Consider the following 13635-nt stretch of genomic DNA (forward strand, 5'->3'; position numbering starts at 1 on the left):
AATGTGTTCTCCTATAATGTAATATTGAAAGCCCACACGGTTTCCCATCACAGCACAGCCCTCTGTCACATGGTTTAGTTAGTTGGGTTTCATCCAAGATACCAGCAGGTCGGGAACTGAAAGCACAGAATAACGGCAGCTACAGAAAAGTCAGAAACCGGGACAGGCGGATATTATTACCATTATTTTTTAAATTCCACAATCTATTTTTCTTTCTCTTTCAAAACGTTGTGAAGAGGAGGGGGAGAAATCCAGCATAATAAGCCCGCCACGCCCGGAGCTCTGCTATAGGGTTTGTAAAGACTCGCTACGCAAAAGTTGTTACACAAACTTATGTTTCCTCTTCACTAGAGAGGAACTTAACAGTTGTTCTCGCACTTCCTCAAATTGCCTTGCTCTTGCTTCCAGGTCAGAATAAGAGTGTTTTGAAGTTACTCAAATGAGGCATTCGGCGGTCTAAAATGATGCAGATTTAAAGGTGCGCGGCGCTCTCCGTTCCTCACTTTTGCTGTGCGTGTCTGCCATGTAAGGTGAAGCGTTCTCCTGGAGCAATGACGCTGAGCTCCATGGGGACCTGCTGCCTCAGTCCAGAGGCCAAAGAAGCTCGGAGGATCAACGCTGAGATTGAGAAGCAGCTCCGCAAGGACAAGAAGGATTCCCAACGCGAGTTTAAGCTCCTACTGCTGGGTGAGGGACGAAAACCGCGGTCTAATAACCTCTGGCTATAAACATATGATTAGGAGTTGGGAGAGATATTCGCCAGTTTCCCCCCCCCCCCCCCCCCCCCCCTCAAAGTTTCATTAAGCTTACTGATTTATGGTAAAAACACTGCTTTTTATTTAATATTTCTACGAGATAACTCAGGGTTTTGACATTTGTATTTCACAGGTAATCCTCATGCAACGACAACCGCACCATTGTGTGATTTGCACGCAGTGTTCATCTATCTCACGGTTGAATCATGTAAATTGCACCAAAACGCAAAGTGCACATTCGCTATTAATTTGTGTAAAAGGGAGTGCAGTAAAAGTACAGTAGCAAGAAATTATATTAAATTATATTCACTTTAAAATGAGCAAATAAACTGTTCATGTTTCACAATATTCAATCAAATACTGATGGTAAACATTGACTGCTGAGGGAAAACTGGTTTAAAGACTAACGCAATGTAAAGTCTGAGGCTGTTCCGAGGCGGAAAACAAAAAAAACCAAACAATAATATACCAACCACTTTCATGATTGCTTGTTAATGAAAAATGAAGGAATAATCAGCCAATCAACACCTCAGTGCTCTGATAAATCTAGATGAGGCGAAGAAGACTTGACAAAGTTCAAACTGCGCATAAGAGTCCAGAAGAAAAGGGATTTAGTTGACTTTGAACGTGTTTCAGAAACTGCTGCTTTGCGGGCTTCACGTACAAAATATCTCTCGTGTTCTTATGATCCGTAAAAGAGAAAATATCTATCAAACAACAGTTGTGTGGACTAAGATGTCTTGCTGATTTCACACGTCAGAGCAGTTCTAGAGGCACAGAAGTGGCTCAAATGAGTCAAGGTTTACTATCTCTAAACCTTGTAACAGCTGGGCTAAGGAGGCGGTACCGGTACGCCATCATTGTCAGTAAAGAACAAGAAATTGAAGCAACAATTCACACAGGCTAACTAAAACTGGGCAATACCAGATTGGAAGAGCGTTTGATTTCATCTCAATTTCAGGTTTAGTGTCAGAATATGAGGTAAACATGAGAGCAGTGGATCCATCTGGCCTGTAACCAGGGTTTAGACTGGTGTACTGGTGTGGGGGATGTTTTCTTGGAACATTTTAGGCGCCTCTGTACCATCTGAGTATCGTTTAAACATCACAACAGTATTTATGCGCTCTTTGTGAAGCACTTAGTGGTTTTTATATTTAGAAACTGCCATATAAATAACATTTACTTGCTTACTTAGAGTGTACCTGTTTGTTGGGGGCTACTTGCAGCAGTATAACACGCCGTGTTACAAAGCTCAGAGCACCTCAAACTGTTACAAAAAGGCCATCGCAGTCACTAAATCTAAATCCAATAAAAACATCGCTGTGATAGTGTTGGAACAGGACATTCGCATTATGGTTGTGCAGCTGACAAATCTGGATCAGCTGTGTGACGCTATCATGTCAACATGATGCTCTCTGAGGAATGTTTCAGACACCTTATTCAGTCTTTGGCGGCTATAATCTTTCCAAGAAATGAAATCAGCAATGCTGTGAACATGCTGAAAGGCATTTCGCAAAGACTGACTCATGCAGGACCTGTTCCCGTTACTTCAAATTCAAGACAGCGCATGATTTTGAGGAAGTTTCGCCTTGATTAGATGTCATCTACATTACAGTTTGACTTTGACTGACAATTTATGTGCTGGTCATAAGTGTGATCTGTAGATTTATACTCATCAGCTACAAATACAAAGTGTTGCTTCTTCAAGATTTCACAATGATGTCAGCAATACCTTCATAGTATGAACAAACAGAGGAAATAATAGAAACAAATACAACCAAAATGTATGTGTTTAAGGTAAACAGTTTCATTGCTGTTTAGAGGCGAAACTTCTTGTTTTTGTAAAGACCACAGGCGGCATTATGGTTTTAAGATGTCTTGTTCTGCTTCCTTCTTACAAGTGTGCGAAAATCTCCCAAGTTTTAAAATGAGATGATCTCGTTTCCGTTGCTTCTGTTGGTGGCCAGGTACTGGTGAAAGTGGGAAGAGTACTTTCATCAAACAGATGAGGATCATCCACGGCCGTGGATACTCTGAGGAGGACAGGAAAGGCTTCACCGGACTGATTTATGAGAACATCTTCACAGCAATGCAGGCCATGATCCAAGCCATGAGCACATTACAGATCTCCTACAAGTATAAGCACAACCAGGTAGGCCTGACAGCTTTTTCTTCCTTTTTTTTTTCCTTCTTCGTTTCATTGTCGCTTCAGTCAAACAAAGTGAGAAAAGAGGGTTTACTCCACACCGCTTCAGAGAGGTATTCGCAAGGTTTACTTACAGAGCATGCAAAAGGCGCATTACAGTCTGCAACACACCCCGGAAAAGCACTTCTGGTAATTTTCAACAGTGTTTAGGCTTGCAATGTTGCTGCCAGTGAATTTTGTCTGCTTGCAGAGCAGGCTGTCTCTCAGGTGAACGCATGGTGGAACACGGCAGGCCTGCTAAGGGCAGACAATTCCCTATTAATCCCACAGGAATTTGCACCTGTCACACCGATGACAGGAGCACATTAGTCTCTTAAATTTGCTGGCTCACAGAAGTATACAACAGTTAAAAACAGCGAGAGTTTCAGGTCGGGACGAGAGGCAGACACGAGGCGTTGAGTCTGAGTCAGCTTTTGACTTGTAAGGGGATGGAGATCTGTGTCGGCTCAGAGGACTGAGGATGAATTTGTAACCCAGGAATAACATATTAGTTTAAATGTGATGATGGTGAAAATTAAGTAAGCTTAATCACAACCACAGGAGTGAATTCAACTTAAAAATTGAATTGCTAGTAGAGACATTAATTGGGCATTCAAATTATTGCAGGAGAGATAACCTCCTGTACTGCTCTTTGTTTTTGTGCTGTCGAATAAATGTCTGACTGAACGCATGCTGCTGTCCAACTTCTCTTTTATCTGTGCGGTGTAGAAGATGTGCACTCCACTTTAGCAGCCTGCTCAACATTTATTTTGCTTCTATTAGCTACAGAGACTCAAACACTGTATCTAGTAGAGAGGGAGAGAGAGCGACATTTTTTATGATCTACGTTTGTTTATTTGAGTCTCTGGTTCTGATGTCGTTGCCTTAATTTTATTTTATTTTTTCGATAAAGCTGAAGATTAGGTAACTGCTGCCACTTCATGCCTCAAAGCGGTTGAATGTTTAACTGTACTTTGCAATGGATACACTCTGCAACTGAGGAATCTTCATACAGGAAGCTGTCAAAGGGAGACTAATAGGGCTGTTGCATTAATTACATGATCCATTTATCATCTGATGTGCAGCGCCTTGCAGAGGTATTCACACACTTTGTGGTTTTGCATTTTACTACAGCACAACCACAATCTTTTAGGTATTTGGTTGTGATTCCATGTGATAGAGCAACACAAATTGTGAAGTAAATACATTTTTAAAATAAATAAAATACTTAAATTGAGGTGTGGATTGCACTTGCTTACTTTTACGTTTTATTTATTTATGGTATGTTTATGTATTTTGGATATTTAAAATATCCAAAATATTATCGCAGTGATTTCTGGGCCTATTAATCGAAGCATATTTGTGTCTTACAATGGTCCAGTCAAAGTCCAGACAAAGCTCCAATTGAAAATCTGTGGCAAAACTTAGTGTTCAGAGACACTTGTCTTTCACTCTGACAGAGCTTGAGGTATTTTGCAAAGAAAAACAAAAGGTTTAGTTTCTGGATGTGCAATGTTGTTATAAACGTACACCAAACATATTCACATCTGTAATTGTACCAGCAGGTGTTTTACAAGGCATTGGCTCAGATCGGCTGAATAAAAACACAGGTTACAGTTTTGTCAGATTTTTATTGCTTAAAAAGTTAAAGATAGATCTTTTTTTCCACTTCACACAAATGCACTACTTTGTTTTTGTCTGTCTCATAAAACCCATGCGAATAACACTGTGTTTGATGGTTGTAGCGTGGAAAAATGCGTAATGTTTCCAGGTGTGAATACTTTTTGCAAGGCACAAAAACATGACTGGCTTCCAGAATTGTTTTGAACCTGTCAGCAGTAAAGGAAAGTAGTTCTCCAGACAATATGACACACGGTAATTATAATATGTTGTAAAAGAGGTAGTTTGGACAAAACTAAAAAAGTTTTCCAGTTGCATTGTTTTGGGAAATATGATTCCAGCAGGAAAATGTTGCACAGCATCCGAATCATTATGGTGGGAATACCCGGCTCTCAGCTGGGAGCTTCCACCTTCAGCCTTTTTTTTTTACCATGTTTTCTCATCAAGCTTATAGCAGGAAGGAAGCCCTTCATTTGGGCTGGTTCATTACAAACCAGCAGGAAACATGATAAAAATCATTGAGACAATGTTTTTAAAACGGCTCCTGGAGCTACATTTAATGAGTGCTGATAAAATCTGAACGCAGCAGCTGTCACTTTGGCTGGAAATTCTTCATACTTGCCAGCTTGCTTTTGTTTAAATTGGAGGCTGAACGTTTCGGAGTATTGGAGGATGTAAAACACCAAATACCAGTGTTAATAACGTAGACTGTGCACGATATATCAAGCATAACACATCAATATTTAAATAAGCGGCAAAGCAGAAATATTCTCCTGCAAATTCTTACCAATAACTTAATTAACTGCAGTGTAGGCAGAGAAAGGATCCAATAAACAGCTCTGCAACGGTTTTTGTTTGATGAAAGTTAATGATGGTTTAATCAGCTTGTTCAGTTTATTTACAGTGGACTAAGATGCATTACCTAACAATGGCATTTTGCTCAGATTAGCGGCTTGTGGCAGAAACACTACTAGAAGAACCGGTTCAAATCCGCCGCTTTATGAATCATGGATAACATGTTTGTCGTGACACATTACACATCGAGGCAGCTGGGAATGTTTCCTGATGGAGATGTAGTCGTAAACAAGCGTGCCTGAATGTAAACGGACTGTAGTGGTTCGCCATAAATGATCACCGAGCCGCTCCAACCCTAAGTAGATTATTGGTGAAAGCTTACTCTGAAGGTCTGCAGCTGAAGAACTTCAAACAGGAAGTGGAAGAACCAATTTTCAGGCTTAATGTGAAAGCTAAAGGTGCTGCACTGACTTTACATTATTGTTAAAAGTTCAGAAAGGTTCTGACGAGCTAAAAGTTGTTCCACTGCGTCGCTGCTTGTCTTCATTTTAGACTCAAAAATCACATTGTTTAAAAATAACATTTCTTTTTTTATTGTTCTGGTTGTTATTTAGCACTTGGTTTTAAGTATATTTAGGTGACTATTTTTTTCTCTAGATTTATAGCTTTAGTCGTTTCAGTATATTTCTGGCTTGTAAAGCAGCTTAGGAAATATTGTCATTTTGAAAGTACAAGTAAACAAAGATATAGATTAAGCCACAAGCTGCAGTGTATTTTAATAAGATTTAATGTGGTAAGACAGCAGAGTGGTCTAGATAACTTTGAAGCAGAAGCAAAATGATAATTTTATTTACAGATGAAATCTGAAAAATGAGATTCGGTTTTGTTTTCATCCTGTTAACTCTGAGACATCCACAAATAAAATCTGGTCCAACCAATTCCCCTCAGAATTTACTGAATCAGTAAATTAATATAATTAAGTAGAGTTTGATTGTGTGAAATTTAATCTCATTATTAATCCAATTTTTCTACATAGGTCTCAGAGGTTTGTTGTAGAACATATTTGACCAAACAGAGTCATGAGATCAAGGGACAGAGCAGACAAGTCAGGAATAAAGTTGTGGACGAATCTAAAGCAGAGATCTGCAGCTCAGGAAGAAGAATTTGTGAAATGGAAAAATCATTTGTTCTCAGTCTGTAATGATGGCGTTCTTGTTGCAGAGTTGTATTTTACAACATGATCTTTGCAAATCAAACTGACTTTACATTCTGTGGCTCAGGAAAATGCCGTCTTGGTCATTGGCGTTGATGTGGAAAGTGTGAAAACATTAACAAACCCATACGTGGAGGCCTTGGAGAGCCTCTGGAATGATCCGGGAATTCAGGAATGCTACACTCGGCGGAGGGAATACCAGCTCTCAGACTCGGCTAAATAGTGAGTGTAAACAGACTAATAACTTCTTAAACGTTGTCAAATAGTTTACTGTGCTTAATTCTTCAGTATTCTCAGAAAAAAACAGTCTGATAATAATTCCTTTTTTAGTTTTTACCAAATGTCTTAGAAGCAAATACTGAGAATTCAGTTTTCAATAAATAATTCAATTCTAATTTTTTTTTAAACTCTGCAATATCTCCCATTGCCTTCAGCTATCTCAGTGACTTGGCTCGAATTGCTGATTCTGCTTATCTGCCAACCCAGCAAGATATCCTAAGGGTCAGAGTGCCTACAACAGGAATAATAGAGTATCCCTTTGACCTGGAGAATGTGGTGTTCAGGTGAGTTTTATTATTTTTGTTCATGCTTCTCTGGGTCTCTTGCTGCTGCAATATCACAGGTAGAACATCTGGTTTGCTGAGGCAATTATTGATTAAAAAAAAAGTTTTATTGGAATATTTGTTGGGAATCAAAAAAAAGCACATAGTTCATTTATTTTGTTATTTTTGTCACATATTTTAGGTTTCACTAGTTATGTCATTTCAAATAAATAAAAACAGTTGGTGCAAATGGTGGATGAAGTTTGTTAACACTATAGAGACTACATAAAGAAGAAGAATCACATTTGGGGAAAAGAGCGACAGAGATCAACAATCGGGACTGATGAACAATGTTGTGTACTTTGTTGCTTTGTTGCTCGACAACTTGGCAACTAAACTTAACGTGCTAAAATTTCGGGGAAAGTTGTTTGGGCAACATCTATTTCACTCTTACTCAAAAATGCAGGTCTGTTGAATGAATTAATATCTTACACAGACCACACTGGAAGTGTCGTTCTACAAATCAGTGCTCCCTGACTCTTTGCTCAGTTATTTTATTTTTCTCTCTTTTTTTCTTCATCCAAGCATTCCCTCTAAAAAAACTCTACTCCTAAAAAGTATTCTTGGCTGCAGATAATTGATCTGTTCTGTATTGGTGTACTTTGGTCTGGGTTAATGGGGGGATTTGACATCCAAACTTACACACAACACAGCGAAGGACCACATGTTTTAACTCAATGATGCTTACCTGTCCAGAGTTGACACACGGCTCTGGTGCTTGAATTTTTGAAACTCATTCCCTGCAGCAGCTCTAATATTGAAGGGCAGCTCTGTTTGTGCAGCCTGCATTCACTTTGGCTTCAAATAACAGCCAACTGGCAGACAATGGAGACAGCACTGACTCCACCATTTCCTGTAAACTAGCATTCTATATAATCATCCTTCTACACAGCGGGTTGACAAATTTTTTTTCATGGCCGTGATCCACTAATCATTGCAGCTCTGTCTTTGACTGGGTACATTTTCTCTGCATTGTTTCAGGCACGACTTCATTATCGAGGCTTTCCCGAAATTCTTTAGAGGCATTCTCATCTTTGTTTGGGAAAACGTCTGCCTTTAAAGAAAGTAATACAAAATTATATCTTTCATTATTCCGGCATTGAAACAATTTTGGTAGTCTTAACTGACCTAAAACAGGTAGCTTAGTATTATCCCATTATGCCAGGGAGGAAAAGAGGTTGCTACCACACACTAAAAAGTTAATACAGTGGGTTTTTGGCGAAGTACTAATCTGTGTCTGGGAATGTCATACATTACAAAAAAAAAAACACTCAAAATGCGAGGCACATTGTTGACGCATTAGGAGTGATTGCTTACGCTTTTCCTGTTGTCATATTTGCATGATTTCCAATTAGTCAGACTGCAGGAAATACCTGATTACTGCTTTGAATATGACGACCAAACAGAACATGGATCTCATTGCACAGTAGCAGTGAAGATGTTTTAAAGCCCTCATGTAATAGTTACATGATAAATGAAACTTTGACGACTCTGTATTTGCATGGAAAGTACTGCAGTTCACACGCACTCCATCACTGGGATAGTTGTGGGTTATTATGAGTGGTAGGAAACATTTTAGGAAACATAGAAGCTCAATTTGCATTTGATTTGTTGTTCGGTCCAGATTCCTAAACTCTTTAGGTTGAGGCGTGTTTGAAATCAGCAAACAAGCTAAATGTGTGGATGCGCTCCTGCTAACATTTGGATAAACGTCCTATAGCGGCAGAAAAACCATCCGCTTTTTGTGTCGATATTTGGGACCACTCATCAGAAATAGTAGAGCTTATATAAATTGGTTTCTCGGCATTCACCTGGCTTTTCAGCATAGTTTAAACATTTTTAATAGAGTTGGGGTCTAAATGTGAAGTCAGGAAGAATGCATTAGATGAATAATGCTGGTCTGTTTTATTCACTCTGGGGCCAGTTTTGATGATTGGGCTTTACATAATAAAAACGTAGCACAATAAACAAACGAACAACATTACATTATGTTACATTATGGTGGCCATATAAAGAGAATTAAGGAAAAGTCGCGTGTTCGGAAAACCCTGTTGTGTTCCTATTTCACCAATTTTACTGCTGAGAATAGGCGAAGTTGAAGAATGAACATGTAGTTCTGCAAATTTATGTTCATTATACACTTCATTTATTTTTGCGACTCAACAACGCCACTAGCGGTGTGAGTGCCAAATAATGACGCTACTACCACCATGCTTGGCAGCTGGTTTATTGTTTGAAAACGTCACCTCGACTTCTTCATACGTAGTTTTTGCCAATGTGGCCAAACAGTTTCATTGTTCTTGTCCTTAAGCTCTGCTGCAGATCTAATTGGCACTCGAGGGAGTTGACTTTGCAGCAAGACGTTCACGCCTGCTCAGCGCTTTTTTGACCACATCCCTAGTTCTCCTTTCAAGCATTTATTTTATCATCTCCTTAACATGCAATCTGTAGAAGTGTGATAGCATCATGATGTTTTCGTTTTAATCGTTAATCTGTGTTTTTCTTTATGGCTCCTCAGGATGGTGGATGTGGGTGGCCAGCGTTCTGAAAGGAGGAAGTGGATCCACTGCTTTGAGAAAGTCACGTCCATCATGTTCCTGGTGGCGCTCAGCGAGTACGATCAGGTCCTCGCCGAGTCCAACCATGAGGTGAGAGGCAGACTGCTGCTGCTGCTGCCGCTGCCTACAAAATAAAACTTTTTTCTTTCACACAGTGTCTTATTATTTGTGTGCATGGGGGATGTGAAAGAGGCTCACTTTGGGATGATAAAAAAAAAATCCTTTTAAGGGACACAAAGGGAGATTGTTCCCTTTGTTTAAAGCCAAACGTGTTAGGTGGAAATGATGACCCAGATTTCTCAAGTCCGACACCAGCTTGATGCCTCTCTCCCTTCTCCGCCCTCTCTCCCTCTCTCTCTCTCTCTCTGTTTCTCTCTTTCTGTTTCTCTTTGGTCACGCTCAAAAACCTCCTCTCAATGTTCCTTTGTGGCTGTGCATAAGGTTGACCTGCAGGGGGAGCCCTTTAGTCACTCTGCTCTGTGGAAAACAGTTTTCTGTGATGAATCTGGCAGCCAGCTGAATTTGCTCACACCCTTCGCCGCTGAATTACGACTCTCGGGTTATTCTCCTAATATTTTCACTCTTGCTCATATGCTTCCCACAGAATCGGATGGAGGAGAGCATGGCCTTGTTCGAGACAATCATAAAATATGAATGGTTCAGCGAGTCCTCGATCATTCTGTTTCTCAACAAGATGGATCTGTTGAAGGAAAAAATCATGTATTCACATTTGGTGGACTACTTCCCAGAGTTTAAGGGTAAGGGCTAACATGTTAAAAGTATGGCATCCTACACACCTATTGGCCCCCTTCACATATGTAAAAAGCCTTGTAATACCACAATGTTTCACTTTATTACTTTAATTTAAGTACATTTAAGTGGGGGGGAGGATATTTCAAATGAAGGAACATCATTTTTTTTCACACAGACTTTGAGTTTTGAGAAATTTCAGAATTGAAACTCTGAAGAAAGTCTGTCCTACTGTAACAAATGTAAACGGTGGAGTCAGGAATCCATAAGTGGGATTTTAATTTGGAACAATGAGACTAATTTTGAGCCTTATATATTGAGCTAAAATCAAATATAATTGTAATGTATTATAATTATATGATTATTTAATCATAATTGCAATTCTAATGACTTGCAATCATAATTCTAATTAGCTGTACTATAAGTAATAAAAATAATCATATAACACTGGCAGCATCACTCCAGGTTGGTGGCTTGAAAACATAAGATTCTGAAAAAAACCACCTCGTGCCCATGTGGTGTATGTGGCATCAAGAACTCTTTGAAATGGCAGGAGTTTTTATATAAAAAAATATGTTGCCCTTTACAAAAAAAAAAAAAACAGAAACAGAGTGCAGACAGACTTTTCAATAAACACTCATCCCAGGTACGAGCAAGAGAGATTGTGCAAGGAGGGATGGACAAAGATCCAAATGATTTTTAAAAAAGTTAAAGATTAGATTTCTCTACCATTCGGTAAGATTAGTTTAAGGCTTTTTTGACACATCCTTACCAGGGAACACCCTTTCTGCAATTGTCACCTTACATCTATTTCATAATAAGTTAACTCAGGTGAAATCAACAGTTTTGCTCTACAAATGTATACTAAACAAATGTCCTGTTGGACCCCTCTCTCAGGTCCCCAGCAGGATGCTGAGGCGGGACAAAAGTTCATCCTGGACATGTTCCTCAGTCTCAATGTGAATGATGAGAAAACGATCTACCCCCACTTCACGTGCGCCACGGACACAGAGAACATCCAAATTGTCTTCAAGGACGTGAAGCACTACATCATGCACTTAAACCTGAGAGAACACAACCTGATGTGAGCGCCTGGCGCTCCTGCTGTAATTTAATCGTCACAGCGCAGCCCCCCCCCTCAGACTGGGAGGGCTCTGCAGCATCTCCGTCCGCCGCCGCCGCTCCTGCTGTTCCTGCTGTTTCACACTTTAATCCAAAACAGGAAATTGAAGCGCTTCAGAGCTTGTCATCGAATGACTGTACAGCCGATGCATTTCAAATTTTCTTGTTAGACTCTGTAAGTGGATGTCTTCGGCTATTACAAAGTGTGACCTGCCAATTAAAGTGCTGGCTTTCAGCGGAGTCTAATATAGCGTGCACTCTGAAATATATCGAGCGCTATGTGGACATTTTAGAGCGGTGGAAATGCACACTGGCAGATTAATAGGGGGGAAACATATTTTACTGGCTTCGGATGCCTCGGAGGAATTGTGATGTAGTAGATCTTCCATCGGGGAAGCTGCGGGACTGGGTGCTCTGTGAAGACCAGCATCACTAAAGTGGTGTTTGTCTTTAGATTTGAGTTTGAAGCTTAGATTAGGGCTTGACTAAAAAGGAACAGGTCAGGGAGAACACAAACAACATCATTCATGTAAAAGAGCACAGTGCATGTTGCTGCATTGCTGCATGAGCTTCAGTTAGTGAGATCTTGATCAGCACTTTGGATCTGCCTGTGGTGACTTTGCTAAAGAAAACTTTTTTGGGGAGCATCCATGTTTTATGTTTGGTGGGGGGATTAAAAGGGATATCCAGCATTTTGGAGTCAATTTACTGGGTAGTAAAAAATCACATTCCTTCAGGGACTGAAGTCTTTAAAGTTGTATCATTTCCTTAATTTGATTAGATTTTGCACGTACTGTATAATATGGTGATGCTTTGGTTTGAATTGGTTTTATTTTGGTGAGCATTAAAGTCAGTGTTAAAAGGTGAAATCCTAAAGTGAAAATTATTTTGATCAAATATATCAAAGAGAAAGTACTTATGTTTACACAACCGTGTTCTTCTTAACAATAACAGTGTGAGGTAGAATAAGATAGTTTCCTTCTCTGTACTTTTCTTTTTGTTGTCTGGTATTAAATAAGACTAAACTAGTCCTGTTCAGATAAAATCTTTAAATATTGTACAGATAACTTAAATCAATATTCATGGTTGTGTTCCCTGTGTAAAATATTACACTTTTTTAGTATAAAAGGTGGTGAAGTAGTTTTAAAAAGTGTGAATACTGTTATAAAATGGAGTCCTTTTGACAAAATCTTTAATAAAAAGAAAACTCCAACCCATTTGAAAAATACAGTTCAATTACTTTTCTTTTTTTCTATAGAAGCGGAGAAAAGTTTGAAACTTTAGCCATTTTATTGACTGTACAGACATTGAGTTTTAGAGCACCAGATGTGGCAGCTGTTTCCTCAGTGCGTCTGTCCAGGACAGATGTCAATTAGGTTTGCCTGCTAAACAGAACATGCATTGGAGAGACAACTTGATGAGTTAAACACAACAAATAATTTACGTGAGACTATGGATCTAAAAGAGGTTGCAATACACTGCACGACAGCTGCAGTAGAATTTATTTATTTTGATTAAGCTAGCCGAACAACATCAGACTCTCAGCATAAAGCATAAACAAGACTGCATCATGTACTTCATTCAGCAGACGTTCCTAACAAACCACAACACCGCTATAAAAACATCTTCCAGTACTTTAATCTGCAACTATTTTCTGAATTATATTTAAACGTGGGCCAAAAAAGTACCGTTCTTTACTACTTCACTTGAAGCTTCATAATTCTGTTAACATTAAGAATGTGACTAATATATTTTGATCAGTTATGTCTATATGAAGAAAATAACTGACAGCAACATATATGTTCACACCTAAGAGAAATCCCTCTCCTGTTGAGGGCTGTAATTGCAATAATGTAATTAAAAGCTGTGATGTGGCTACTGCTCTGTCTCTGCCCACATGACATAACTCCTCTGATTTCTCACCAATAGTTGTGATCGACAGCCAATTTGATAAGTATGAGAGACTCCATACAGCTCGAGTGTAACTCAAAGAACAGGTGGAGCATTATGATCAGGTTCTGCAAACTCATTTACA

The 13635-nt window shown here is 39.3% G+C and overlaps 1 protein-coding gene across 3 annotated transcripts; it reads left to right on the forward strand.

Moving 5' to 3' along the window:
- The first annotated feature begins 71 nt into the window (after positions 1 to 71).
- Positions 72 to 12826, forward strand: LOC116724051 (guanine nucleotide-binding protein subunit alpha-11-like). Of its 3 annotated transcripts, none has more exons than XM_032569371.1 (8): positions 72 to 408; positions 531 to 687; positions 2723 to 2907; positions 6636 to 6790; positions 7003 to 7131; positions 9689 to 9818; positions 10333 to 10486; positions 11376 to 12826. In XM_032569371.1, exons 2-8 carry the CDS (start codon positions 552 to 554, stop codon positions 11564 to 11566), a joined length of 1080 nt encoding a protein of 359 aa, XP_032425262.1. In that variant the 5' UTR covers positions 72 to 408; positions 531 to 551; the 3' UTR covers positions 11567 to 12826. The 3 variants fall into 3 exon arrangements, with proteins under 3 accessions (XP_032425262.1, XP_032425263.1, XP_032425261.1); XM_032569372.1 differs by having other exon boundaries at positions 72 to 292; XM_032569370.1 differs by having other exon boundaries at positions 72 to 687.
- Positions 12827 to 13635: the final 809 nt, after the last annotated feature.

This window comes from Xiphophorus hellerii, chromosome 8 (assembly GCF_003331165.1).
Source record: "Xiphophorus hellerii strain 12219 chromosome 8, Xiphophorus_hellerii-4.1, whole genome shotgun sequence".
Lineage (NCBI taxonomy): Eukaryota > Metazoa > Chordata > Actinopteri > Cyprinodontiformes > Poeciliidae > Xiphophorus > Xiphophorus hellerii.

Coding starts and splice junctions, on each gene's coding strand:
- LOC116724051 (XM_032569370.1), top strand. CDS start 552: ATGACGCTGAGCTCCATGGGGACCTGCTGCCTCAGTCCAGAGGCCAAA. Junction 688..2,722: donor GTTTAAGCTCCTACTGCTGG/GTGAGGGACGAA, acceptor GTTGGTGGCCAG/GTACTGGTGAAAGTGGGAAG. Junction 9,819..10,332: donor TCGCCGAGTCCAACCATGAG/GTGAGAGGCAGA, acceptor TGCTTCCCACAG/AATCGGATGGAGGAGAGCAT.